Source organism: Alexandromys fortis, unplaced genomic scaffold (assembly GCF_014885135.2).
Source record: "Alexandromys fortis isolate MF-2015 unplaced genomic scaffold, M_Fortis_MF-2015_v1.1 scaffold_111, whole genome shotgun sequence".
Taxonomy (NCBI): Eukaryota; Metazoa; Chordata; class Mammalia; order Rodentia; family Cricetidae; genus Alexandromys; species Alexandromys fortis.
Genome location: NW_026067996.1, coordinates 172,386 through 196,451, shown reverse-complemented (window position 1 = coordinate 196,451; position 24,066 = coordinate 172,386). Strand labels below are relative to the sequence as shown.

The window sequence follows — 24,066 nt, the reverse complement described above, 5'->3', positions numbered from 1 at the left end:
TAAAGCAGGAGGATACAGGAGCTCAGGATTCAGTCTGAGGTTTCGTAGAGACAGCGTTTGGTCTGAGGGTTTGTAGAGACAGGATACCTCATTAGGTCTGAGGATTTCATAGAGGTAAGAACTAGTGGCTGGCCGCTCTGCTTCTCTGATCTTTCAGCTTTCACCCCCAATATCTGACCCTGGGTTTTTATTATTAAGACCAATTAGAACTTGTGCTACAGGTAGACACATGCACACCTGTGCTCACACCAACATTCATAGTGGCCGAATAGCTAAGCAAATGTGGTCCTCTATGCAATGCAGTCTTGCTCAGGCTAGCACGGAAGGGCATCCTGCTATATGCTGTCATGGGGTTGGACCCAAGGACTTGACACTGGCTGAGTGAGCTGGCAAGCACTATGTGACACTGCATTTGTGAGGCCTCTGGAGCACAGAATACATAGGAAGGCAGTAGGGAGGGGACAGTATCAGCTTGGGGCAATGACAAGCTCCTAGACCTGGGTAGTGGCGACTGCTGTATTGCACCCTGGAGTGCTTTGGATCACTGCGCTGCACCCTGGAATGTGTTTGGAGTGGTAACTTTGTTATGCATGTTTTACTACAATAATAGATGAAAGAAAATGTTCTGGAAAGCAGCAGCTAGCATGTGGACGTTATTCTATGTTCTCTGCTGTTTTAAGAGTGTCTCAGTAACTTTTAGGATGTCTATTATGGGGTGCGTTCAGCCTCCTGGGTTTGCAAGGAGCCATCTTACTGATCCTGCACTGCTCACTCTCCTCTGGGTCTCTAGGCCTCCTGAGCCAGGTCTTCTGCTGCCATCCCTTCCAGGTTGTGGTGCCTTTCGGATCCTGGCTCCATCAAGGATCAGGGAAGCCACTCTGGTTTTCAGGTGGACATAGGACATGCTGTTGTTGCATTTTGTAAGGATCTCCCCTGGAGTACAATTAGGCTGAGGAGGAAGTCAAGGGACTACATAGAGGCCACTGAGCAAAACTGGCCTCACAAGCAACAGAGGAGGCCAGTCAGCACAGTGTGGCACTAGGGGCTGCTTGTTGGGGTTTCTGTCCTGCCCAGTTTTCACAGCTGGCAAATCCCAAAGAAAATCACACAGAGGTCTCCATAAGTTATAAACTCATTGGCCCACTAGCTCAGGCTTCATATTAGCTCTTATAACTCATATTAACACATGATTCTTATCTATGTTAGCCACATGGCTCGGTACCTTTTTCAGCAGAGCAGGTCACATCTTGCTTCTTCTGTGATCTGAGAAGGACTGGGGAAAGAGCTTCCTTCTTCCCAGAATACTCCTATTCTCATTGCCCCACCTCTACTTCCTGTCTGGCTACCAGCCAATAAGCATTTATTTAAAATATAATTGATAGAATATAGAACTGTCCCACACCAGCACAGGGTCCTTTCCACACCACTGAGCCCTGACTATCCACACTGCTGTGTTGGTGGACACTTTTCAGAAGCTCTCCACAAGATTGTGGCTTGTTGTTTTTGAATGCTACCATATGTATTTACTTATTTTAGATGTGTGTGTGTGTGTGGTGTATACTAAGTGTGTATGTGTACTAAGGATGTGTTCTACCACTGAGCCTCCCCCAGCCTTTTATAAAGACTGCATTTTTATAAGCAAACATGTTCCTGGCTTTTAGGAGAAAAATAGAATCGACCCAGCCTAAACCAGGTATATTTGTAATTATAATCTCATTATATTTCAGTTATACTTCTATGAGCTAGAACTAAATTTACTTTATATGAATTAAACCGTCAAATTTTACAATTCAATTTCCTGTCACACATGCCACATCCGAATAATGAATATGTCACATGAGGTATCCATTCTACAGAAGACGTGGGCTAGCAGCTTGTGTTGACTGTTGCCTACCGTACCCTTCACACTGCAGGGAAGTTCCTCTACAGGGAAGGACTGGGGTTCTGCATGACAACAGTGCACACATATTAGGTCTGTGGGTAGAGGGGGCTGCTCCAGTGCCATCCCCTGTCTGATCCTCTGCTGTGATACCACATAGAGGATAAAAAAAAAAAAAAACCAAGATTATATCCCAACAGAGATCTAGGTATCATGGCTTTGCTGGGCATATTTGGAAACTTTAGGCTCAGAGACTCTGATCTCTCAATGAAGGATGTCTGGCTTCACACCTACTTTTCAATGTAGGAAAATTCTTGTTTTATGCAAGAAATATAGACCAAGCTACAAGAAAGCAAGTTTTAACCTCTGCTATGGCTCAGCTTATTCAAAAGGGTGTTGGGAAGTGGTGGAACTTTAGGAGGCAGAGCTGGTGGTAGGTCTTTGGGTTATTCGGGACATGCCCTTCGGGGGCTGTAGGACTTGGGTCCAAACTTTCCTTCTTTGCTTCCTGGCTCATAGTGTAAGCATTCTGTTCTGTCATGTGCTCCCTGCCATTGCCATTGCTGTCAGAGCAAGATCACTTTTTGATCTTGGGTGGGGACCTCCAGAAGTGTCAGCCACACACCCTTTTCTCTTTGTATATTAATTGCCTTGCATATTTGATTACAGTAACATCTTTAATAAAGCATCTTTTTGTGTTTGTATCAGACTGAATTACATTTTCCTAAGACTCGGTGTCTCCTTAAGTCTAAATAACTGCACAGGGAAGCCATTGGTTACATTTGACAGTGAAGTAGGACCACCAAACCCAAATCTCTCAGTTCTGCTCCCACAGTGAGCATCATGGTCTATCCTGGACGGGAGTTGCTGGAGGACCCTGATGTCCTCCGTATGGCACTCTGGGGAAGACAAAGGGTTCCTTCTGTCTGGTCTTATATCAGTATGAGTGAAACCTGACAGACAGTCTCATAGAAGCACAACTTTTCTGGAGCCAGGCCAGTCTTTCTCTTCCTTTTCTCTCATCCACCTTTGGGTTTTCCTCTTAGCTCTGGTTCAGCTTAGGGGACAACAAGCCTATGGTACCCACAGCAGGAGATCTGGCTTGGTGCCACAGCAGGAGATCTGGCTTGGTGAAGGTTGAAGAGAGGGCACAGGGCAACAGGGTGGTGGGAGGGGCCCTGAAAGTTGAGGTTTGGGGTAGGTAGGAGGCACTAAAAAGTAGTAGTAACTTCTAGAGGAAGGCCCAAGGAAGCACAGCTACCCAATTCTCTTTGCCAGGGCCCCTGTTCCAGAGGCAAGCCCGGTGTAAATCTGGTTGGTCATTCTGAGAAGGGTGTAAGATTCCAGCTTTAAGCCAATTAAGCCAATGCAACTCCTGCAGAACTCCAGATCCCAAACAGACACCCAGTAACCTCAAGAAGTGGTTGGTTCTGTTTTTCAGATTCACACAGCTGGCCTGGAAAGTGTCATCTCTCCACATGGCCCCGTACCTGGCCACCTTGCTCAGACACGCTACCCACTCCCCTTGTCCAGTTTAAGCCACACACTTGCCTCTACTTTATTCTTTATTTCCTGCCTGTCCTCCCATACTCAGCATCATGGACCTAGTGTGGGTGGGATGGGCGGATGGCTAGGAGAGGGCTGTAGGGACAGTGTTGGACAGGAGACTGAACAGCACTCTGAGAATGTCACAGAGAGTCCGGGGAGACTGCTGCCAGCTTAGTCAGCATTCGAGATTTCTTCCCATCCAAGCTGGAGTTCACTCTACCTCAGGTTTACGGACCTTCACATAAACGAGACGCACCCTCTGTCGCAGGGCTCTCAAGCCACTGGTCAAAGACAAGTGCTTCCACCTTGATAGGCTTCTGCGGCTCACTGTGTGGGACACTCGGAACACTAGGCTGGGATGCAGTGGGGGGGGGGGCAGTGATCTGAGAGGGGAGGGCAGAGGGAAGGGGGACATCAAGAGGATCTCAGCTCTTCTCAGGGCCGCAGGGCCTGCTGTAGCACTTGTTCATCTGCCACCTCATGGGGAAGCGTCACCACTAGACCATTGTTCTCCTGCATTGTCTGGCAGATGATCTCATAGGCCTTGGGGTTCCCAGACCAGCAACGCCGTGCCACCTGCAGAAGCCGAGGACAAAGCATTGCTATCAACATCACTGGGTTCTCCACATGGTATCCTGGCTCCCAAACCTTGTGCCCTCTGCCTGGGGATTTCAGAACCTCCTTTGTAGCTGCCAGGCTCAGAATCCCTGCTCTCTTATCTGTAACAACTAACTAATTTACCCTCTTTTCAATCTGAAACCAGTATTCTGGCCAGCTCTCTTCCCACCTCTAAGAATGACCTGGCCTTTGTAGAGGACACCCCCCTGGGTAGAACAAGTTACCCATCCTTTCCCCTTTCAGAATCCTCACCATCAGCTACACGATTCCTCCCTAGCCCACTTCCTCTCTTATACCTGGGCTGTCCTAAGTGGTGACTATGGCACCTCCCCATCTATCTGCCACCCACCGTCTCTAAGCCTCCTCTGGCCTATATCTACACCACTGATAGTGAGGTCTCCTGGAGGAAGCCCCATCAAGACTCACTCAAACTCCTGGTGTCAGGATGTAGATCCCCCCTCCTGTTGACGTGCTGAAGCTTAGTGGTTCCTGGTGAGTGGCCCTACCAGAGGTTCCTTCCCTCCACCCCCCCTGCCTCTGGGTACAACCTCAGGCATTTAGAGCTACTGTCTTCACTTTGATCCTTTGCTCTGAAATCCCTCTGCGGTTTGCACATACCCTATATACCTTTCCTCATTGTCACCTGACCTCTGACCTCAGGTCAACCCTTCTGGGCTTCCTGTGACGTGGTTTGGGAGAGGAATCTGACCCCTCTCCCCAGATGCTGTTACTGTAAAGATGGGTCATAGTAGCAGGATGAAAGGCCCATCGAGCTTCAGAAATGTGCTCGTTGGCTGCCTTCGAAGGTGACAGTGAGGGCTGGCGTAGCTGTGGTACAGAACCTGCCTGACATGGGCAACGGCCACCCAGGCAGCAAAAAGGAACAGCAATACAAAGCAGGGAAAGATGGGCTGATGTGGGAGGTTATGTATGTTGTGATTATGTTTTATTGCCATTAGTTAATAAAGAAGCTAGCTACTTTCGGTCAATGGCTTAACAGAATATAGCCAGGCTGGAAGATGTGTGTGTGTGTGTGTATATACATATATGTGTATATATATGTATGTATGTATGTATGTTATGGGAGTCAGTGAGAAGCCATGTAGCCATCTGCCAAAGATAGACATGCTGGAACCTTGCTGGTAAATGACGAGCCTTGTGGTAAAGTATAAAATAATAGAAATAGGTTAAATTAAGATATAATCTAGCTAAAAAGACACTTAAGCTATTGGCCAAACAGTATTGCAAATGATATAGTTTCTGTGTGTTTATTATGGGACCGGGCTGGACAGAAACCTTTTCCAACAATGGGCCTTAAGAGGAAGATCATGAGGCCAGGGCACAGCAAAACTACAGAGCTCATTATGCCTGGGGCCCTTAGTTCCATCCCAGTCCCCAAAGAGTGAAGCCTCAACACCAGTATAGGGGGTGCTTCGGTGGAAGGGCTGAGCCTGCTAGGGTCCAGCTGCATTTATAGAAGCAAGACTTCAGGTTGAGACCAGAGGCAAGGAGACCCAAAGGAAAGTGTGGAAGCAGTTGGGAAGGAGTGGTGCAAAGGGAACCCTGGGGGCTGGAGAGATGGCTCCTCAGTTAAGAGCACTAGCTGCTCTTCTACAGGACCTAGGTCCCAGCACCCACATGGTGGCTCACAACCATCAGTATCTCTCCTTCTATAGGACCTGATGCCCTTTTCTGACCTCTGAGGGCACCAGGCACACACATAGTGTACAAATATGCAGACACACTCATATACCTAAAATCAAATAAAAATAAATAAATCCTTAAGAAAGAGGGAGCCCTGGAAAGTCTGGAAAGGGAGTAAAGGCTCTTACTGGGGAAGGGCCAGAATTGCAGCCCAGACTTCCAACCTGGAGGCAGAGCCACGGAGAAGAAGGGGGAGCTAGAAGCTGAGGAGTTCTGGGGGACTTACACCATTGGAGACATCCCAGCTGAGCATCATCCTGGCTTTCTGCTCAGCCTGTGAGGTCCCATCTAGCACGAGGCCAAATCCTCCATTGATCACCTCGCCCCTGCAAGAGACAAAGGGGTTCCCGGCTCACTCCCTGTGTAGAATTGCTTAGAGCAGACATCATGCAAGGTTACAGGCATTGACCTGAGAAGATATCAGCTATCGGGGAGCCTTGTCCCATTGGCCTCTACAGCACAGAGCCATGCGGTCAGCAGAACAGAGTGGCAACATCCTGGCTTCTCAGCCACTTATGCTTCTGAGCTGGTCTGGTCTACTTCATGTATACTTCCAAGACCTTCTCTATATCACGGTCTGCTCAATGCCTGTTTGTCCACTGGGATGGGAAGCAATCACTCTCATTGTACCCAGGGTTTTGTACATGCTAGACAGTGCTCCAGTACTGAGCTACACCCAAGTCTGGGACAGTGCTCTGAGAAGGGAGGGAGGTTGCTTCTCACGGCCCTCTGAAGTGGCCATAAAGAGTGTATGGGCACACAGGAAGGCTGCTTGGCACACAAGATGCCATGCCACAGGTGGGCTGCTAGTTGCCCAGACTCACTGACTGCCCCAATACTGCCTGTAATAACTTACCTGATCTCTTATATGAAGTCTACCCCCTTGCAATCCTTTCCTATAGAAAGAGCCCAGAGAAGCCTTTGCCAAGGTATAATCTCTCCCACTCAGCGACTTGGCCAAATGGCCCTGTCCTTACTGACTTGGCCAAATGACACATCCGGGAGCACAGGGAGCTACAGCCAACTCTTGTTCTCACTAAGCATGACCAATGGTCACACGGCACAAAGGCAGTCGCTAAGCAGATACTCCAAAAGAGCGACCGTGAGGAGGCTGAGGTCATGGAGTGCCCTACAATTGACACAGCTATGGGACTTGACCCTGCACAGAGAAGAACCTGTCCACAGGAGACCGCCCAGGAAGGGAAGAAGCAAGTCAAGAAGCCTGAGGACAAACAGCTCACACACACAGATTCCTGCCAAATGAGGAAGAAACCAAAGCCACAGAACTGGGTGTGACTTGTCCTTGGAGAAGCAACAACTGACAGCCGAGTTCCTCAACCCTTTATGCAATAGTGCTAGAACCCAGGACTTCCCTCATCCTTCCTAGTAAATCCCTAGCCTGCCTGCTGCTTTTGTCTTGTGAGGCTTTGCACAAATTTCAGCCTCTGTCACAGTCACAGTTGTCCCCTCCCTTGCACCCCACAACCAGGGAGCTCTTGTCTGTGCTGTTCTCCAGCTAGGACATGCACTATGGTCACATTTTCCACTAATTAAAGCCACCTGACAGGGCTGCAGCTTGGCATTCCAGCCTTGGTGGGCATGAGGCCAAGCGGGTCATCTGAATACTCTGGAGAACTGGTTAATGGGAGGAACTGGCTCTTCAGGACAAAGGCTGGCCTGGATCCAGCTCATACTGGCTCAGGTCTTCTCCCTCTCTGAGACCATAGCAGCCAGGGCTCCAGTTTTAGCCTGCCCTGGGGATCCCAGACAGGAAACTTTCCCAGCAGAGGCAAGTCGTCCGGGCCCCAGTCTCCTCATCTGTAAAAGCCTGTGTCCTTTCTTTGATTCTGTGAGAGGGAAGATCGAAAGGGGTCAGCAAATGATGCTGCATCGTCCGTGTCTGATGAACCTGAGTTAATACTCTCAGCAGCAAAGGAATGGCCAATGCCAATCAGAATGAAACCCCACAGTCCGGATTTTCTATGTTCCCTTGAGGGCGGTGGTGAGGCTTCATGGGAGGTCTTCAGATCACTGAGGAAGGGCCCTTGCAGGACCACATGGGATCCCAGCATCTTCTTCTTTTCCCTGTCATGGATGAACGGCTCTATCCTCACCCCTAGAGGCTCCTGCCGTGCTGTGATGCCTACAACAGTGTGGTCGACTGAACATAGACTGGGAAGCCATGAACCAGATAAACGTTTCCCCTGTACAAGCTAGAGACCACTTTGTTACAGGCAAGAACAATGACTAACACAGAGGCCACCACAGAGTCCTTAATGACCCTGCCCTGGTGGGGGCTGGAAAGGGACCTGTGTGAGCATAACTGTGAGCTGGGGAGAGCGGGGACCCTAGAACCTGCTGTCCTGGCAGCCGTGGGCTCCCACTCTTTCAAGTCAAATAGTTATGGTGGGAATTGGAACGTAGACACGAACACGGCTGTTGCTCATGCTAGCCTTTGTGTCCTAGGTGACAGGTTTGGGCCAAACTGCTGGAGTTGCTTTAGAGGAGTCTCTTTCTCTGTTCCTCCATCCTCCATACCCCAACATACTGACCCTCTGGTTCCCAGTTCGCATGAGGACTGCATTTGCATAAAACCCTCAATAGAACAAGTGGCCAGAGATCTAAGTCCAAGAACCTCAGGCCCCTGGACCTATCTCTGTCCCAAGAGGTCCCCACAGTCTCCACACCAGCCCACAGCCTGCTCTCTGACGCCTTCTTACCAGCCCACACCCCCTCCATTGTGAAGAGCAACCCAGGTGGCACCACGACAGGCGTCTCCCACGAAGTTCTGCACAGCCATGTCTGTAGAAACAGCAAACATGATCCGTCATTCCTTGCACTAGGTGGTCTGGGGGCCAGACAGACTCATGCCGCTTCTTGGGATTGCAGAACAGCGTGACAGGGGACAAGTGGGGAACAGAGACAGGGGAGTCTGGAAATAGGAAGCAAGAGAAACGGACCTATTATCCGTCCCTACTGCTGTACTCTCTTGCAGTAAATGCCCATTCATGCCTAGGGCAGGCATTGAAATGAATGATGCTTCTTGACTCCATCAGAGAAGTGAGGGCCCCATGTTGGCTGCTGGGCAGGTATTTGAGATGTGATCACCTTTGCACAGTGGGTGTGCTGCCCCTTTAAGTATTTTAATTGCCCCTTTAAGTTAGTCATCCTCTAAGTAGTACCTTTGCTTCAGATAAGGCTCTCCAGAGAAACCCAGAAGTTTTAGATGACTTCATATGGCTCAGTCTTTTAGATGACTTGGAGAAAAATTTATTATCACACTATTCTACCTAGGAGGTATTCCTATCTAACTTTTTTTTTTTTTGGAGTGGGCCATGTATAAAGCTGCCAGAGCTCCATCTGAGCATGCTTAGTTGTGAGGTGTCTTTCTATATGAACCTGTATGAGTTTCCCAATGAAGAACCTCTGTCTTCCTTTGTTGCTTTGGCCGTGGTGTCAGTGCTTCCCCATGGGCTACAGGTAATTAGCTACACCTCTTATTTCCTCAGCTGCTTTGCTGCACCAGGGACAAGCCCAGCATTACACGGAAGCCATGTACCCAGCAAACTATGGAGCCAGGCACCCAGGGGAAGCAAGGCTCTAGCTGGTTGCCTTCTAAGCATCTAGCATGCTGAGGACAGGTGCGAGGAGGTCGGTGACTGTTGCCACTTTGCCACCCTGGAGACACAGGCATAAGACTGCAGCTTCCTCTTGTAGCTCTTTATCTACCTTCCCTTCCCTCCACCCTAGTTCTCACAGAGATCAGGGAACCTAGGCTCTTCCTGGTGCTGGGTGAAGAAGAGGAGGAGGAGGGAGGAAGAGAGCATGCAGCCTGTAATCTAGAAGACAGGGAATCTAATTCCTCCCTTTGAGATGAGGTCTCTCTATGTTACCCAGGCTGCTTCTAATTATTATTATTATTATTATTATTATTATTATTATTGTTATTGCTTTTTCGAGACAGATTTCTCTGTGTGGCTTTGGAACCTGTCCTGGAACTCACTCCGTAGACCAAGGTAGCCTCAGATTCACAGAGATCCACCTGCCTCTGCCTCCCAAGTGCTGGGATGAAAGGTGTGCACCACCACTGCCCGGCTACTGCTTCTAATTCTTAAGCTCAAGCTCCCTGTGCCGCTCAGCTGCCAGAGGTGCTGGGACTAAGGATGCCCATCTCCTTGGCTGGCTAATGCTAAGGGTCAATGATGCTTTCATTTTCCTCACCTGCACAGAAGGCAGAACCGTCATAAATATTGGAAGTCTCCCTGAAGGGGCTGTCAGTCCCACTCACGTCATGGTGGTCACGACTCAGGACCACTGGGGCCTGTAGGGGACAGGGGAGGGCATATCGTCAGTAGTGTCTACCAGGCTTGTTGGCCTGAGGTGGAGGACGAGAGCGGGGCCACTCCAGACACCATGTGGATTCTTTCCCCTTGAAAATAGACCCAGTCTTAGAAATGGTAGGATAAAAGGGTAGATTATTGCATCTACTTTTAAACTAAAAAGCAACTACTAATATTTTACCTTGGTATGGATTTTTATATATTGATACAAATTTAAGGTTATTTTTGTTATAACATACTGTATGTATGTTTTTACTTTTGTATAATATATTGTACCTATGCAGCTCATTTTAAAATGTAAAGATCTAGCTCTTGAGAATTATTACAAACTGTTTATAATAGTTAAGAAATGTAGGTTAGTAGTTAGTTATCTATAACAATCAAACTTGCAGTCATGTTAGGTATGTTTTCAAAGTCAAACAGATATATTTTAGATAGATAGGTAACCTTCAAACATTTCAGAGACATACAGAACATGTCATTTAAGATGTTGTAATAATATAAGGCTTTTTATGACAGTGAGATATGTCTGCTCCTGATAGCACTGATCTACTTCAGAGATGCAGCTAGCCTTCCCAACCATTGACAGTGGTTCTTGGAAATTTAAAGACTCACCAAATATGATGCAATATGCTGGGAGGCTCAAGGACACCATGAAACTCAGAACCCCCCAGCTGCCCTTGCCTTCTGTGAGCAGGCCATGCTGCGCCTAGGACTTCATCTCTGCCGTGGAATTGTTTTCCTGCACCTCTGGTCTTTCAGGGTTCAGCTGAATGCCAGAACTTCAGGAAGGCCTGTCCTGACCAACCATGGATCTTCAACTTACCACCTGGCTCATGTTTTCCCATGCCTCAATACACCTGTAAACACCTCCTAGCTCATACCTGCAGTTAGGTAAGCATCCCCTAGCTCATACTTGCAGTTAGGTATCATCTCTCTTTATTACAGCAGCTCCAAGCTGGAACTTTGCCCATCACACTCCTGCTGTGTCCCCCAAAAGGCACCAGCACAGTAGAACTATCAAACCTTGTCCAGTGAACGAAAGTGGGAGAGTGCTAGCTTGGGTGTGAGCAGGGGCTTCTCAGCAGCACCCCCTCCAGTGGGCTTCTGGGAAGCATCCCAAAGAGCTCAGGGTGTTGTTCTTGCTGTGGTGCCGCCCTGGGCGCTGACCCTGAGCCATCTGCAGGGATGGCCTTCCACACCGCAACCTTTCCTTAGTTCACCTTCACCTCTGAGCGACACTCCCAGTACTTCTGACAGAGCAAGGCCACCAGGAACAGGACACAGTCCCCAAAACAAGAAGGAAAGGATCAAAGGACTTCGTTCAGTGCATGAGCTCAGGGTTCTGGGTCCCCAGAGGAGAGAGGACAGTGAGCAAACCTGGGGACATTTGTCATGGTTTGAACAAGGTCATTCGGAGAAGATGTGCGGAACTATGTTTGTGGACTGTGACTCACTTGATCCTCACACTTACGTGGGGGCTATCAGCACGCTATTCTTCCTACAGCATAGAGAAACTTTGGGTCAGAGTAGCCTGATTTGTCCAGGTCACAGCAAAAGAAAAACACTGTCGGGGCTTGTGTTTGAACAAGCCTGCTCACTCTTTGTCTCTAGTTCCCTAGCCACAATGACATATGATCAGGGTTGGGGTTCTGCGGGGGATGTTAGGCCCTCCGTGCTCTCCTTTCCTCCCCCTGCCTCTTAAGCAGGAACTGGTTCCCAGGGCAGCTCTTATCTAGGCCCCTCTGCTTATCTGCTCCACCAAGTCCAAGGCCTTCAGGGAACCAGTACCCCTACCAGGGAACTCAGCCAGGGAGGGTGAAAGCTCCCTGCTACAAGGTCAGGGTGTTGGTGGAAGCAGCTTTCTCAGAATGTTGAAGAGGTGGGGAGGGCAGACTTGAGTGTGAGCAGGAGGTCCGAGTTGGGAAGCCCCCAAGCAGAGCCTGGGTGAAAAGGTGTCTGTGAAGCCTCCTTGAAGCACCACAGGCTATCTCACTCACCTTGATCTTCCCACTGGCGATGGCCTGGTTGATGGCCACAGCAATGGCCACACGTCCTTTCTGGTCTGAGTACAGGATCCTCGCCTGGGAGCCCACTACCTGCAGAGGAGATAATGAGAAAGCCCTCCCCCACCCCAGCCAAAAGCAAGCATCCCAGCTAGCGGTATGGGAAGATGTGAGAGATACTATAGCCCTGTTGCCTGGCCAACTCCAGCCTACTGGCCCTTCTAGGGAGAGCTCAGATGACCCTGAAATGCATGGAAACGCTAAAGTATGGGACCCTTGCGCACCTCTCTCATCAAGCCCATTATACACCACGTTGGTGGGCCAATGCATGTCCACACATTGACTTTTCTTGAGGTTGGGGCCACCTCATTCTCTTCTATGTCTTTTTCCTTATGATCCATTCCTGAAGGCGCCCAGAGACTGACTCCACGTGTACCACACAGGATTCCTATTATGGACCCTGCCCCTTTGAGCCTCTTTCACATCAGGACCACCAATGTTTGACTTGATCAAGCCTGACTTTCTGAGAGTACTGACCCCACAGTCCACAGCTGAGTCCCCAAGAAGATACTGCATTCTTGTCACAAGCTTGATCACACGGATGAGGAAACAGACTCGGGTAACCTCCCTATAGGTTGGCACTTGGATCTCATGCACTTTTGCTGCGCCTCTGTGAGGGAATGCCAGTGAGCTTCCAGAAATGAAAGTGAATCGTTTCTTAGCCCCATGGCTCTCAACCGAGATGCTGCTTGCAGTGGCTGCAGGTAATTTTGGTGTGTGGACCAAATTAAGATTAGTCCAGACACCCCCCCCCAGGGGAGGTGTCTGCATAGCCATGAGTATGGCGGCATCATTCACGTGAGCAAGCGGTGGAAACAACACAGGTGTCGGGTAGCTGAAACACAGACAAGCAAAAGGTGGTCTATCCATGTGATGGAAGAGAGCCTGGATTCGAGCGTCTGCCCCTGCAGATTCAACCAGCTGCCCATCAAGAATGTTCAGGAAGTCTGGGTCTGATGGCACATGCCTTTCATCCCAGCACTCAGGAAGCAGAAGCAAGTCAATTTCTGTGAGTTTGAGGTTAGTCTGGGCTTAGAGTGAGTTCCAGGACAGCCAGGGCCGCACAGTATTTTAAAAATTTCAGGAAAAGGGTTAGGGGAGATCCTACAGTGCATACTTTTTAAATGACAGTATGAGGACCAGAGTTCATATCCCCAGCACCCATAGACAAGCTTGGCAGCTCACCTGTAATCTCAGTACTCGACAGGCTGAGATGGAATCTCTGGATCAGCCTAGCTAGCTAGACAGAAAGTTCTATGTTCAGCAAGAGTCCCTGCCTCAGTAAATAAGTGGAGAGTAGTCAAGGACGACACTCAGTGTCAACCTCTGGCTTCAAACACATGCACATGAATCAGCACACACGTGTTCCCCTAATGTAAACACGCATACACACACATGCATGCCACACATAAACATATGAAAGAAAAAAAACGATATTCAGGAAAAAACATCCCACTTATATTGAATGTGCATGAGCTTTTTTCTTGTGGATATTTCCTAAGTGACTCAATATTTAATGTTTGCATTGCTTCTACCTTGTCTTAGATCTAACAATTCATCCAGAAGTAGGGCCTGTGTAGGATCTGGGCCAACACAAGGTCATGTGTACTAAGGATCTGAGTGGGCTGTGGTATCCATCAGTATCTGGAAACCAACCCCCCACTTCAGATATAGAGGGAAAACTGTAACATTGTAGTCTTGGGAAGACAGAAGATTCTTGCTCAAACTGCACAGAAAGTCCTTGAGACATGCCAGCTGGAACCTGCCTATTGGGATAGACAAATACTGCCCTGTCCGCTCTTAAGGGGGCCTCCTAGGGCTGGGGAGGGAGGTTAGTGTTTACTAGAAACGGAGTTTCAGGTGAAAGATGAGAAAGTTCTGGAAATGGATGGCAAGGGCAGCAGGACCTCCCTGAAGGGGCTTCACACACTAGAAGTGTACCCTGAAAAAGGTTTGAGGATCATAAGATTTATGCTTATTTATATATGTCTTGCTGCAATTTAAAAAAATGCCTCCTCCCCAAATGTTGGTAGTATCTGGCTGTTAAACCACAGTGTCTCTAAAGAAAGTGCTGCACGTTTCCCCTCCTACCTGGGGATCTGGCCAAAACTGCAAATGGTGGCAAGGATAGGCGACGTGGACACTAAAGTCTTACTGAGTTCGGAGTTAGCCCTGGCAGTGGGGTCGGTAACTTCTGGGGGGGGGGGTGTCTAGCAGATGCAAATGGCTTTAGTTACTACAGATGCCTTCAGGGTTTTTGTTTGTTTGTTTGTTTGTTTTAACCTGCAAGTGTGAATTCATGCTGTGAGGTGTTCAGATTTCTTGGGGGAAATGAGGAAGAACTGGTATAAAATGGCTTGTGGTGGTTAATCTTCATTGTGAATCTGACTGAATTTATAATGACTGTGGAAACACATCGGTAGCACACTAGGAGGAGTTTAGGAAAGGCTAACTGAGGAAGGCAGACTTCTGAGGTGAGCAGCACCATCTTCTTGACTGCAAAAAGCAGAAAGCAAGCTGAGTGATCTTCCTCTGCCTTCTGGCAGTGGATACAGTGTGGCCAGCTGCCTGGAATTCCTGTCTCTATAGCTTCCCGGCTGTGAAACAATGAACCATAATAAATGTTTTCCCTCCAGTGGCTTCTGGTCACGGCACTGAGAAGGAGAGTGAATACAACTGCCAAGTTTATCAAGAACGTCATAGATAAAAAGAACCGCCAGCTTTCAAGGGAAAGATCACTTCCATCAAAGGTGGACATCGCGTTCTGCTTGCTGGCCTGTGACATGTGCAGCTGACTTTGTACCCACCCCTCGTAGCAGCCCCAGACAGCGGCATCCCTGCTGCCAGCTCTGCTTCTCCTCCTCCCGCCTCTCTGGATGGCTTCTGTTCTCTGTCTGCAGCACTCCCTCTACTCTGTCCCCAGCCCCAGGCTCCCTGGCTTGGACTTGGGTCATAGAAACCAAGGGTGGCACATGGGGGTTTCATGGAGATACACATGCAAAATATAGCCCTAGGATGGGATGGGCCATGATGGGGACAGTTTCCCTCTGGCCCTGAGACCTCTGGCTAGGAACCTGCTGGTGAGCAAAGTCTTGTGTGGACCAAATGTTTCTTCCTCATTTAATTTCCACAGTTCTCCCATCATCTCTAACCTGGGCCTGCTTGCTGTTTTCTGTGATTAGACACCATTCTGATCAACCATCTGTTCTCCTATAGGTGATGTCCTTCACTTACGTGCTCAGTTCTGGGCCTGACAGAGCTGTGTGTGTGTGTGTGTGGGGGGGGATCACAGAGGCCCACTGCAAGCCAGCATCACTGCCTCCATGTCATAGATGGAGGCTGAGCCACTCACCCAGGGCATTTATTTGGGAGTGCCACAGAACCAGCTCAGGTGCCTGAGCTCTCACCTCCCGCTGGAACTCCAGAGACTGTTTGTGGAGTGACTGGATGAAGGATGACCTTGTTAGCTGCTTCAGAGCCCCAAGCCACCCTTCTTATCCTCTCCATTAAAAAAAAATCAGTAAAATACACTGTCCTGGCTAGTTTTGTGTCAACTTGACACAAGCTAGAACTATCTGAAAGGGGCGAGTTTCAGCTGAGAAATGCTTTCATAAAATCCAGAAGTAGGGCATTTTCTTAGTGATTGATGGGGAAGGACTCCATCCTTTGTGGGTGGTGCTATCTCTGGGCTGGTGGTCCTGAGCTCTGTGAGAAAGCAGGCTAAGCAAGCTATGATGAACAAGCCAATACGCAGCACCCCTCCATGGCCTCTGCATCAGCTCTTGCCTCCAGGCTGTGTTTCATCACAACAATAGGAACCCTAGCCAAGATATGCATATAACATAAATTTGACTGCTTTAATAATGTTTAGCAAGCTGCTTATTGGCAAGAACCACCTTACAGTGCTGTGCAGCTGGCCCCACCATCCAGGTCCAGGACCTTTTCATTCTCCCAAGCCAAAACTCTGTCCTCATGAAACACTGACTCCGCACACTCTCCCCAGCCCTGGGACATACCCTGCCACTTCCCTGCTTATGGCTTGCCTACTCTAGGGGCTTCATGTGAGTGGCATCTTGCAAGGATTTGTTGTCCTATAGTGACTGGTTTATTTCTCTTAACATCATATCCTTTAGTTTTACCCAGGTGTCAGTGACTGGCAGAATGCCTTTACAGGTTGCTTTGTGCGGAGAGACATTTTGTTGATCCATTTGTCTGCCAAGAGCCCTTTGGATTGCCTTGGCATTTTAGTTACAATATCTATAGCACCCTGAAATCCGTTTCAATCCTGTCAGGGTCTACAACCAGCATGGAATGACTAGATTACATTGCTTTTCACTCCAATCAACATTGTCTAAGGTTTCCAGTTTCTCCATGTTGCTATCCAGACAGCCTTTTACAGGCTCTTTCCTGGATAAGGTGGCTGCCATGATGCTGTTGTCAGCAGTAACACTGATGCAGGGCCTGCACCTTCTCAGGGCATTCAAGATGGGTGCTGCGACTGTGCTGAGACCTCTGTGACTGCATCCTGTTTCTGGGCATTTTCTTGACAGCTCAGCCTCCTTCATGCCTCTGCAGTACCCATCTTCCCCCAAGCCAAGCTCTTACCAGCCGGTGCTTGGCAGCCTCCCGGATCCAGCGGATGTTTTCCATATACTGTAGCTTAACTGATGCCTTTACTGAAGGGAGAAAGGGGAGGGATATCTTAGGCCCTGGAAGCCACTGATCAGGGTTCCCAGCTCTCTTTTCTGCTGGATGTTTGCCACAGGCACCTGGAGACCTTGGGTGATCCCCCCTACACTAGCCGTTCTGCATCTGGGAACCAGTGCAGCGATAACATGAACTAACGTATGCACCTGTGCAGCCCATCGCTGATGCATTCATTCCCTCAGAAAACAGCTATTGAGCACCAAATGTGTACCAGCCACTGAGCCAGGCACAGGGACAAGAATGCCAGTTAGCTATGAAGAAGAGTGTAAAGACCTGGTTACTGGGGTGATGCTTTAAGGGGACACTGGTTGTTGGGGTGATTGATGCATTAGGGGATAAAGGTTCCCTAAGAACGGGAAGGTCGGAGTCCTCAATGCTGAGACGCTCTGTAGGTGCGGAATTCCAGAGGGAACATCCAGCACAAAGGCCCAGAAATGGGAATCCTTGGCCTACTCCAGGAGGAGGCAAGAGGAGGAGGCCACAACAGGTCTGAGCAGCTCATGAGAACAGACTGGTGATGTGGGAGCTGAGGCTAGAGAACATCAGTATCTTACTTAAACAAACTCCCACTTTGAAAATTATATTCGGGGTGAAGGTGCACTTGAATTCATCCCTGTTTATTACTCTATGGTCCTGTGCTGTGCTCTGTGCCTTGGAGGTCCTCAGCATTTCTCTTCTCTGCCTGGCAGAAGCTCCTGGAGTGTTCCTGCTTGGCAAGGGCAGGTCACATTGTAGCTGGATGCTGGCTGTGCTGGGGATTCTTAGCCATCACATTTGGAGGTGTGATAGCACCCGGCTTCTCTGTAGAGCACTGGGTGGTAGACACCCAGCTGACACCCAGTTGTGTCTGCTTAGGCCCAGGCGGCTGTTCTGAGCTAGAGAAGCTGGGAAGGCAATGGGCCAGATTTCCCAATATAAAACCTCAGCTACTTCCTTTAGCTTGGTCTGGCCTCCTCTTTGCACTTGACCGACAATGTCAAGTACCTTAGAAAGGACAAAGTGTTTCAAGGAAGCAGCAGAGACATGCAGACACAGGAAGACCACAGACACCTAGCCAGGAGGCAGAGCAAAACCTCTGCATCTATGATCAAGATGAGCTCAGGGGTCCAGTGCTCAGAGAAGTTGAGCATTAGGTGGATGACAACAGGCCCTGGCGTGGGGGTGACATGCTCACAAAAGGCAGCTGAAGTGAATGAGGAGTTTCTCCTGAAATGCATCAAACAAGGCCAGTGCTCAAGTGCTTCCCTCCCCCATGCATGGAGCATGGGGCCTGCAGGAGAGCAGCTGGGTCAGAGAAGTCAGCAAGTTATCAATATCCGGCGAACCCCAGGGATTGTGGGTCCAGTTGCCAGCATGTGTCACCATTGGAGAATGATGGGACCTTTAAGAAAAGGGAGGAAGTGAGATCATTGGGGGTGTAGCCTTAGAGAAGAAGTTGGCGTTATTTTTCCCTTAGGCTCCTGGGGTGTTCCAGTCCAAAATAATGGTACCATTTGACCACCGTTGAAGTCTTTGAAGCCAAGAACCAAAAGAAAACCTCCCCAATTTAAGGAGGTTGTCTCACTCAGGTGTTTGACAGATAGTGACAGACAACTGACTGACTTAAAGTTCCTTGTGCCTTGCAACCAGCAGAGACAGAGGCAGAGGCAGAGGTGAGCACAGGGCTGGGGGGAGGAGCAGAGCCTGATACATGGATGGGCTTCATGCTCTGAGCATCTTTGAGAGAGGAAAGTCTAAAAGTGCTTGAGGTCCCCTTGTGCAGTAACCTGTGGTCCCGAGATTCATGCAGAACATGACACTAGCCACAAGTTGTCCTACAGAAGTAGGGAATTTGGGAGACCAACCACTCGAGTACCACCCACCCAGAAGTATCACCTCCGTCAGCAATGGCTTTCTCCAGCACAGATGTGGCCAGATGATCAGTGACAGCCAGATCCTGAGGGTCCCCTGATGTGCATACCCAGCGGAAGGGCCCAAAGCCCTGGGAGAATATGTCTCTGCAAGGACAAATGTCTTTTTAGCCACAACCTCCTGGGCTGCCTGCACCTTCTTGCTGAGCTAGGGAGCGGCGTGTAGGCATGCCTAAGGGAGCTGGGCAGCAAGCAGAATGAACTCAAAACAGTTGGCTTCTAAGGAATACGTCTTAGCAATGAGGACATCCTTGCTCCTCTGCCTCCTCCTTGGACTCTGCTCCCATCTCTTAACTTGTACCACTTCACTTCTCCAGCGACTGGAGATGGGAAATGGAACAAAGACAGATAGACGTTTTCTCGAACTGCTCTTAGAAAGACTACATGAAGACCAAGCATCTAAAGTAAATAGTTGAGAAAAGTGGGTGAATGTGTTGACCTGGCCTGGCCTTCCGTGGTGACTCAGCTTCTGTGGCAGTTGAAGTGGGGCAGAGGGATGCTATAACCTTGGGCCATACTAACTCCATACTGGTCAAGCACGGCTGAGTACATCCCTGCTATCTTTCCTGCTTCTCTGAGGAAAACCCAGTCACTCTGGACCCCTGTGTCCTAGCCCACCCGTGGTTCTGTTTCCACCCACAGTAGTATAGCTCGGAAGACAACTTCTGCCTCTCTGGACTCCATTCTGAGATGTCTTACATTCTTCTCTGGCTCCCTTTGTGCACACAGACCTGTGAGTCTAAAAGTCCACCCTCCTTGATTGGTCTACCTTAGCCCTGCTTCCTGCTGGGTCCCTTACTTCCCTATTTCTCTTGGGCTGCTGGTCCTTCTCAGACCTGCCTTGAACAACCAGATGGAGCAAGACCTTCAAGCCACTGGGGGTTTTGTGCTTCAGGACTGAATCATCGTCCTGGCTTCCTGGCCACATAACTTAGGAAAATGAGTGGATACATGGCAGGATGGTGTGCACAGGGCGTGACCGTGGCTGTCAGGCCCCTCAGTTTCCTGTCTTCTCACTGAGGCTCTGACGAAGCCCCTTCTGCACTTGTGTGTTATGTGGAAATGCTGTGACCACTGTTTGGTTACTTCCCAGCTGGGTGAGGTCTCAGCACACAGCCCTGTGGTGATCAGTGTTAGAGGCCCTTTCAGTTGGAATGACCAGGTCCTAAGTCTGGAGAGGATCAGAAAAGGTACTAGACACCCCAAAACAGAACCTTCATTACTCACCCCATAATGTGCTGGACATAGGAGGGGTAGCGGAACTCCGTCTTGTTGGCTCCTTTCTTCTGGACATCTGCTCCTTTAGAGTCACCCATCTATGTGAGCACCCATGACCACCCAGACAGTGACTTAAACAAGGGGACCTGGGAAAGTCTGGGAACAGAATCTCAAGATTTTTCCTTAGGCAAAATAAGAGGCGACAAGCAGAGTGCAGCCCTGGATTGTATACTGACATCCGTGTGGTCTAGGTGTAGGGTATGGATGTATTGGCCCACAGACTCAGTGTCGGCCCCAGAGGACCCTGTCCCACTAGGTCTACAAGTGGCCCTGCAAATAGCTTTGAAAATAGGCCTGGAAGGACTCTGGGCCTTTTATATTTTTAAAATGTGAGAAGTTGAGGCCCAGAGAAGCCTGACTGCCTGACAGGGCCAGCTTCAAGAAGGATGACCATGTGGCTGAGCTATGGGTATGGAACGAGGAGAAGAGTTTACCCAGGTATACTCACACAGGTATGCTCACACAGGTATGTATGCTCACAGATATGCGCACACAGGTATGCTCACACAGGCCCCAGATACTACTTGTCCAGCTTCCCCTTCTGCCTACCTGCTCTCTGAGCCTCCAAGAGAAAGGCATTACCATAGTCCCAAAAGAAGAACTTCTCCTTGGCCAACCTGTTGATGGCCGAGACATGCCTCCTCAGGCTGTAACAAACAGGTGATTAGCCCCCAGCTTGTCCTCCAGCTCTGCAGCCCCACCCCATCAAGCTTCCCAAGGCCTTCTAAGCCCAGTGCCAGAAGGTCTCCGTGCGAACCAGCCTCCCCTAGTTCACTGTAACTGCTCCCAGTGACACTGATTCCTGTGTCTAGTCAAAACCACAAACCCCTCAACACCCCCTGTTTTGTAGTGTCCCCCCAAACCAGCATTCTTCATTGGAACCCTGGGTCCAATGTGCCAGACAAAGGTACTGTGGGTATCCCAGTGTGTACCCAGCACAGACATGTAAGCTGCCCTAGGAATCTGACAAATATCAATTCAGTTTGTCCCATCATCCCCCCAAAGTAATGTGCCCACGATCCCCCCTGAAGCCAAGGCTCAGAAAGGTTAGGATCCTGTAGGTTCTGCTGTCCTGCCCTGAGCATCCCTTCCTGCCACCCACCTTTCCTGCACCAGGTGCTTGAAGGCAGCTGGGTTGGAGGACATGAGGCTCTGGGCCTCTGAGAAGCTGAGCTGCACAGGGTAGTAGCCGCCATTGAAAGGGTTGTGACAGGAAGTCTGGTCTGACCCCAGATCCACCAAGAGCTCCCCTGTGGTGTCCAGTTCATGGACCAGGCGCTCCCTGGGGAAGCGTTAGGGTGGTCAGAGCAGGGCCTGCAGGCATGGGTGGGAGGAGGGCCAGCCAGCAGAAACTGCAGCCCACATCTCCACTACACACCCCGCAGGGAGTGTCTTTTTTCTCCTTTGCAAAGTGCATGGGCAGAAAGCCTATGCGGGTCTGGATGAGGATGATGGCCTTCCCAGGAAGGACAGAGCTGAGGTTCAGAGCTTGTGGCTTGGAAACACTTAGTAGCATCCCCAAGGTACCACTTACCAAAGATCCACCACGTTGCCATGGTAGCCAAGGCTGAGCACCTCCTTCTTTTTCCTTGCTTCCCTAGAAGGACAAAAGAGCAGAACAGACAACCCACATCTGTGCTCAGCTGCCCTGGATGGAGCTGCTCTGCCTCCAAACAGGAAGTGCAATGCCGGCCAAATGTGGCAGACATAGGAGGCCACCTAGGGCCTATGTGTGAACGTGGCCTTGTGTGAGAGAGTGGGACTGTGAGTGTGTGTGAGTGTGTGGAGCTGTGTGTCACTGGAGACCTGTGCATGTGTGTGAGCCTTTGTGACTATGGGCCAATGTTGACTATGGGCATGTGTATGAGTGTAAGTATGGGCCTGTGTGCAATTGCAGGCCTCTGTATGAGTATGAGTCTGTGTACATGTGGGGCTGCATGGTCCTGTGTGGGTTTGGACCTGAATGAGTGTAGACCTGGAGGCATGTGCTAGGGTGAGGTATGTCCTCTCATATCCCATGATACAAGAAAAGGAAAAGTGCAGGCTGGAATGTCCCAGTTGCTTGAGCTGAGCTGCAGCGGTTACTGGGAAACAGGTATCTCAACCCTAACCGGCTCTTCATCTTATGGGGTGGGGCATGGAAGTGGTAGGACTTACTAATGATGATTACAAAATTATTTGGAGAAATAGAAATAGAAATAGAAAAGAGGATGAATATAATTAAATCAGGCATGGCAACACACACCTGCAATTCCAGTATTAGGGAGGGAAGTGTGAGAGAGTCTCAAGTTCAGAGCCCCATGGCTGCCCACAAGCCAGCTGCAATAATCCCTGGGAAAGGAACTCTCCCGAGACCTCTCCCATGATGCTTCACAGTGGAACCTCTAGATGGCACCTGTGGCCAGACACCAGGCACTGAACGGCCCTAGCCACACTTTCTCCCCTGCTTCCAATGCCCGGGTTCAAGTGCTCTGAGTCCCATGCATCTGACTGTACCTGAGTCTCACCTGAGTCTCACAATGCAATGGTCCAAGCTGTCAGTCACCTCCATCAGCCAGCCTTGCCGGTGACGTTTTACAAGTGCAGCTTTGTCAACCTGAGGTCACAATATACATATAGGGCACCCATTACAACTCCCCTGAACAATCTCATGAGCACCCCATGCACCCCACCCCACTTTCATGATGCAGCCTCAGAGCTGTCACTACAGCCAATGGGTAAAGGAGACGGAGCTTCCGTGAGACACGACTTTCCTGCTGAGATAGACAGCTAGAGCGGACATAGCTCTTCTCATTTCTCATTCATGTTTTGAATGTGGATGGCCTGACTGGCTAGTGCAGAGATTTTTATCTCCATGAGAGAAGCCCAGGAGAATCTAGAGGAGCTAGCACTGATATCATTGAGTTGCTGAACCAATACCAACATTGTCAGTAACATGAGAAAAATAACTCTCACTCACCTAAGCTGCTACAGTTGCCATGTTACCCACAGCCCAACACAGTCCTAGCAAAGCTCAGACAAGCACGACACAGGTAGTGTCAACTAAGCTAAATTTCACGGTGTGTCCCCAAGACTTAACTCAAGGTTCCTCCCTCTGCTGCTCCCTACTTCCCTCCTTGACCTTGGCATCTTCCAAACAGATGTGAGAGCCACAAGCCCCCTGTGCACACCCCTGTGAAGGAGCAGCTTGTCTTCCTCCTCCATCCAGTGCCAACTGCTAAAGCTGGGGGAGGGGCGCTCTATACTAATATAATTCACGAATATTTATTCTTTCATCTAGGTTCTTCATCTAGAAGGGACACTGGAAGCAATGGCTGTACACACATGGTTAAAGCTTCATGGGTTGGAAGTTAGTGGGCATAGAAAATGGAGGGTGGTGGGCACTGTGCAAGCAGAGCCCATCTGTTGCCATAAGGACCTGACCAGAGAGGTAGCATAAGGCTTTGTGGAGGAAGTGATGGGGTTTGGTGGGAGAAATCAAGAATGGAGTGGAGTGTGGGAAGAGAGGAAAGGTGTGGATGGCAGAGAAGGAAGAGATAGAAGGAAAGGGAGAGGGAGGATGTATGAACGAGTCGGGAGTTCTGAGGGACAGGCAGAAGCTCCCCAGCTTACCTCTGCTATCACCCCAATGCATCCAACAATGGCTGCAGCCTTGGCTTGAGCCCCACTCATCCCGCCGAGCCCGGAGGTGACGAAGACCTTCCCGGCCAAGTCCTCGAGGCCCAGGTACCGCCGACCAGCGTTCAGCACAGTGAGCTGTAGGCAGCGGAGGCAGGGTGCTTATTGTCCCCTCCTGGCAGATCCACCTGCGGGGACCTGCCACTCATGTGTGCCCATCTCTCACCACAGTGCCATGGACGATTCCCTGGGGACCAATGTAGCAGTAGCTGCCCGCTGTCATCTGGCCGTACCTGAGCAGGGAAGAAAAGGGCGGCGCTTAGGAACTTTAGGCTCAACCTCAAAGGTTCTCCTGTGTTCTCCTCTGTTATAACAAGTGGAAGAACTAGAGATCATTA

The 24,066-nt window shown here is 49.7% G+C and overlaps 1 protein-coding gene across 1 annotated transcript in view; it reads right to left on the bottom strand.

Moving 5' to 3' along the window:
- Nucleotides 1–3,426: 3,426 nt before the first annotated feature.
- Nucleotides 3,427–24,066, bottom strand: part of Uroc1 (urocanate hydratase 1) — a 31,386-nt gene continuing 10,746 nt past the window's right edge. Inside the window, exons 7-20 of the mRNA XM_050160275.1 lie at nucleotides 23,895–23,961; nucleotides 23,663–23,806; nucleotides 22,558–22,646; nucleotides 21,585–21,647; nucleotides 21,153–21,332; nucleotides 20,600–20,697; nucleotides 20,000–20,072; nucleotides 18,738–18,859; nucleotides 16,761–16,831; nucleotides 12,090–12,188; nucleotides 9,971–10,070; nucleotides 8,470–8,551; nucleotides 5,976–6,075; nucleotides 3,427–4,003 (exon numbers count right to left, since the gene is read on the bottom strand). Coding sequence (XP_050016232.1) covers nucleotides 3,863–4,003; nucleotides 5,976–6,075; nucleotides 8,470–8,551; nucleotides 9,971–10,070; nucleotides 12,090–12,188; nucleotides 16,761–16,831; nucleotides 18,738–18,859; nucleotides 20,000–20,072; nucleotides 20,600–20,697; nucleotides 21,153–21,332; nucleotides 21,585–21,647; nucleotides 22,558–22,646; nucleotides 23,663–23,806; nucleotides 23,895–23,961 — 1,429 coding nt within the window. The 3' untranslated portion in view covers nucleotides 3,427–3,862. The remainder of the gene's footprint in view (nucleotides 4,004–5,975; nucleotides 6,076–8,469; nucleotides 8,552–9,970; nucleotides 10,071–12,089; nucleotides 12,189–16,760; nucleotides 16,832–18,737; nucleotides 18,860–19,999; nucleotides 20,073–20,599; nucleotides 20,698–21,152; nucleotides 21,333–21,584; nucleotides 21,648–22,557; nucleotides 22,647–23,662; nucleotides 23,807–23,894; nucleotides 23,962–24,066) is intronic.